A 4,924-nucleotide genomic window follows, 5' to 3' on the forward strand; every position below is an offset into this window, starting at 1 on the left:
TAAATCTTGTCATTTTAAAATTAAGGCTCTAAATGGTTAGATTTGTAAAGTGATGTAGTGTATTTTAGTTATATGAACACGTGTTTGGATGGTATCCTTATGGAAGAGATGGTTAATTAAGGATTAGAAGGAGAATCTGTTATTTATGTATTTTTTTGCTGCAAAATAAACCATTCTAAACAGGGGTTTAAAGTATTGATTATTTATTTATTTATTTTGCGGTATGGGGGATTGAACTCACGACCTTGCGCTTGCCAGGCAGGCGCTTATGCCACTGAGTTATATCCCCAGCCCCAGTATCTTTTTTTTTTTTTTTTTTGGTTTTTCTCCGGTACCGGGAACCGAACTCATGACCTTGCGCTTGCCAGGCAGGCGCTTTTGCCACTGAGCTAAATCCCCAGCCCCTCCAGCCCCTCCAGCCCCTCCAGCCCCTCCAGCCCTAGTATCAATCATTTATTTGTCTCTGATTCTGTGGGTTAACAGTTGGTCCTGGCTATGCTGGTCTTACCAGAGTTACCAGTGTGGCTTCTGCTCGATGGGATGTCGTCGTAGCTTCACCTATGTGGAGGTGTCAGAGCTGTGAGAGAGGACAGTCCCTAAAGTGGTCTTGTGTGTCTATGCCTTGCTAGTGTCCCATTGGCTGAAGCAAGTCACACAGCTATGCCTAGAGAGGTGGGAGGGGCTAGGTGAAGGCATAGGTATACGGAGGTAGGATCCAGCAAGGGCTGTAATTATGGGAATCCACCATGGCATTAAGTGAACAGATATCTAGAACAGTTCCTCAAGAGGAGGCCTACAAGACATTCTGTCTTCATTCTGTCCCACTCTACACTTTTGTCTATGATTTGGTAAAGAAAATGAAATATGATAGCAACTTTGATCACAACACAAAACTATGCTGAATAAAACAGAGCCTGAGAATGACTTTGGCAGTTTACATTATTAAGTCTAAACCAATAAAACAGAATTTATCCAGGGTAAATAAAAGTCTAAGTTTATGCTACTAAAAAATAAATTATGGCCAGATAGATCTGAAAGTAATGCAAAAACTCTGTGGAACTTCATTTGATACCAAATTTATGAGTGCAAAGTAACCAAAATGAATTCATAGAAATTCAGTTTGTAGGTCATGAAAAGCAACAGTTCCTCAGGACAAAATCTTCTCAGTGTACTATGGTTATTTCTGGGGGAAAATTTGTAGAAAGTTATGAAACTGGAGGAAATCTAGGAGGTGACTAGTTTGGTAAAAGACCTGAAACAGAATCTCCCAGAGGAAGAGATGGGGTTGCTTTAGGAGAAAGAGGAGAGGAGATGTATAGAAGATATAAAATCTATCCTGGTATTTTAAAAGACATGTCCTGCAGGCAAGAGCCCTCAAGGGTAAAATTGGGACCAAAGGAAAAAGTTGTTTGTAGATAGACTTCTACTCAAGATAAAATGCAGTACATTAACAACTTGAATTGTCTAGTAAGGAATGGAACATCTTATGAGTTAATAATTTCTTTCCTTGAAAGAATCTCCCCTTAGGTGCTTATCCAAGACACTAAAGAAGAGATTCTTGAATGTAAGATTCAGTGATGTCCACTTCATCTCCCCTTCTGATTTTACTTATAAAATCAAATAACATTTTCCTTTATCATCATCCTTTTTATTTCAAAAATTATGAACACTGCCATGAGTTCTCATTTTGGTTAACAAAACCAGAAATGCCACAGGAAGTTCCCTTTCACATTGCAAGCTGTAGTCTTTTCATTTCTTTGCCACTTAGTTTGGGTTGGTCAGTATTTTAGAACATAGCATTATGACACTGAAAGGAACACTTAGATTCTTCTGGCTCAGCCCTGCCTCTTGGGAAGAAAGGGAAGGCGACAGTGGAGAGGTGGAGACCCACTTGAGGCGTAATGCTCACAGCAGAACAATTCACAGCTGAGCACAATGGTGGGAGGATACCTCAGTCTTCAGATTTCTAAGGACTGTGTTCTCCTCCTGGATATATCCTTTGTTAGCTGCTTTATTTTCCTTTTCTGAAAAGTGAAGATGGTGACACTAGGCGTTGCTATGGGTTAAGTGAGATAATCCACAAAATACCTAGTGTGTAGCTGCTGTCCCATAAATCTTGATTCTCTGCTTTTCATTCATGTCTAGAACATCATGTTGCTTTATGTGATATTGGGTTTACAATATCCCTTATTTACTGTGGGATGATCAGGTCCGCAGTCTCCCATATGAGTGTATGGTGAAGGCTAAAAAGAGGCAAATGGAATGATTTCAAGGCTCCAGGAAGATCAAAGCCCTCTCACAGAATTCGAGATTCTCTTAGGGCTAAGACCAAGACCTTCTTTGTGTGGTCTGTATTTATTTGGTTATCAGAAGAAGGGAGGGGAGTACTCAAGAAGGGTGGAATCACTCAAGGACTTTTTCAAGTAAGGTATTAAGTTACTTCACCAGGAGTGAGATGCCTGAAGCTACAGCCTTTATCTAGTTGACACTGGATCCAGGTGTCCTCAGCTATGATCTTGTCTTATCCTTTGAGGCTTTCCAGCTTCATAACCACTATAGGTTTTAGTGACTCACAGAGGTTCACTTACTATGAGTCTGTCATTTCCAGACAAGGAGCCTAGGCCTTGGACAGATTCACAAATGAACATGAAAAGCCAACTGATTAATTGAAGTGCTGCTCAGGGCTGCTTCGTAAGTGGTCTCCATCAGTGAGAAATAGCTTTATTTGCAGGAAAACAATACCACCAGTTTTTTTCTGGCAGTCCCACAATAACAGGTCACATATCTCAGTTTGCCCATGACACTCCTGTCTTATGCATGTCACCACAGCACAATTACTTTCATTTTTTTTTTACTTAATTTTTGGAAGTGCTGGGAATCAAACTCAGGACCTCGCACACACTAGACCCTAGCATGATTACGAATAGCATTGCATTTCACCCTCAGAAGTGCCTCCATTTAAGTAAACCCCTGGATCACGCCCCCTAGGACGTTCTCAGTGCCTTCTTTAGGGCATCTCTCAGTTCCTTGTTCCTCACACTGTAGATGAAGGGGTTTAAAATGGGGGTGATAAAAGTGTAGACCACAGACACCACCCGGCCCACCTCAGGGGAGTAGCTGGAACTGGGGGACAAGTAGATAAAGCTGGTGCAGCCGTACTGCAGGAGGACCACTGAGATGTGGGAGGAGCAGGTGGAGAAGGCTCTGCGGCGCCCTGAGGCCGAGCGGATCTGGACAATGGCCACCACGATGAAGACATAGGAGATGGAGATCAGCGTGAGAGGGATGCTCAGGAGGACGAAGCTGGTGACGTACAGGGCCAGCTTATGCACGTGCGTGTCTGCGCAGGCCAGGCGCATGACAGCAGGCATGTCACAGTAGAAGTGGTAGATCTCGTTGTTGTGGCAGAAGGGGAGGTGGAAGATTAAAATGGTCAGTGGCAGCGACAGCAGGAACCCGAGCACCAGGCTCCCCGCCACCAGCTCCACACACACGCGCCAGCGCATGATGAGGGCGTATCTCAGCGGCTGGCAGATGGCCACTAGCCGGTCATAAGCCATGACTGCCAGCAGCACACAGTCAGCTCCTCCCAAGAAGATGAAGAAAAACATTTGGGTTCCACAACCTGTGAGGGAAACAGGAGTTTTTCCCATTGAGAGAAGGTTTGCCAAGGCCAGGGGCGCAATGCAAGATGTATAGAAGATTTCTAGAACTGCCAAGTTGGCTAGAAAAAAGTACATGGGAACGTGGAGGGAAGGGTTGATTTGAACAATAACAGCAACTGCGGCGTTTCCACTGAGGGTGGTCAGGTACATCACCAAGAAGGCCACAAAAATCGCCAACTGGACCTCAGGGTCAGATGAGAATGGACGAAAGAAGAATTGTATCTTTGCAGTTTTATTCATCTCTTCCATGTGTTGTGCATGGGACCTACTAAGAGGAAAAATGACACGACTCTCAAGGCAACTTTTATTTAACAGGATGTTTTCCCAATTCTTCTATTCAGTGTTAGAGCAGTTCCTGAAGTTCCTCAGCAATGACATATATAATTTCATTTTAGATGTAACATTTTTTCTTTTCCTTTTCTTTTGCACCAGGAATCAAACTCAGGAACTTACACTTGCCAGGCAGGCATTGTGCCACTGAGCTAAATCCCAGGCCCCTATGATTTCATTTTAGAGGTCATATAATTTATATTTCCCAGGCACTCATCTTTCCTATCCTACCCCCAAGTACCAAAGATTTAAAAATCCTCAGTGGTGGGTACTTCAGTGATTCTTGATTTAACTCCCAACTTCCAGCAGGGCTTAAAACAGAAGAGTTTTAAAGAAATATTTGCTGAAGAAATTAATGAATAATCAGCTTAAAGTTTGATATCATAAAATGGAGAAGATAGGGTGCCAATTCATCATGTGAAACTCATATGAAGGAACTTACAACTTTGTAGGCAGCCACGATAAAGAGAGTTGTGGTTGTGGTGTAGCATATTATCATACCATATCATAAACTCTGTTATATGTCTCAAAACCTAGGGACTTCACTGATATGTTCTACTTCTTCCTCCTGTATCCAGTTTGACCCTAAGCATGGATAGTTCATCCTTGAAAAGTGCCCTGTGTCTATTGTTCCGGTCCTTTCCCGGGGACTCACCCACTTCTGCGTACTGTCACTGTACAAGTGGATTTCTGTGATAGTGTGCCACCTAGTTTCCCGTTTCCCTTCCGCTCCCTCTACAATCCGCCCTGTTCTTTATTGCCATGTTACTTATCTGCTTAGAAAATGCCACTGACTTTCTAATGATTCAATTTCAACCTGCACAAAACTGTCAGTTATCCTGGTCTTTCTCAGATCTGCTTTTCAAGTCTAATTCCTCGACGGCATGCGACTGGCCATGTTATGCACCACATGGTCTACTCATCCGCCC

General features: G+C 43.0%; 1 protein-coding gene across 1 annotated transcript; it reads right to left on the minus strand.

Moving 5' to 3' along the window:
- Window positions 1–2,947: 2,947 nt before the first annotated feature.
- Window positions 2,948–3,914, minus strand: LOC102010827 (olfactory receptor 10V1). Its single transcript, XM_005408271.2, has one exon. It carries the CDS (start codon window positions 3,912–3,914, stop codon window positions 2,985–2,987), a length of 930 nt encoding a protein of 309 aa, XP_005408328.1. The 3' UTR covers window positions 2,948–2,984.
- Between the last annotated feature and the right edge of the window lie 1,010 nt (window positions 3,915–4,924).

The sequence above is a fragment of the Chinchilla lanigera genome, unplaced genomic scaffold (genome assembly GCF_000276665.1).
Source record: "Chinchilla lanigera isolate Chin_1 unplaced genomic scaffold, ChiLan1.0 scaffold00110, whole genome shotgun sequence".
NCBI classification, from domain to species: domain Eukaryota; kingdom Metazoa; phylum Chordata; class Mammalia; order Rodentia; family Chinchillidae; genus Chinchilla; species Chinchilla lanigera.

Coding starts and splice junctions, on each gene's coding strand:
- LOC102010827 (XM_005408271.2), bottom strand. CDS start 3,914: ATGGAAGAGATGAATAAAACTGCAAAGATACAATTCTTCTTTCGTCCA.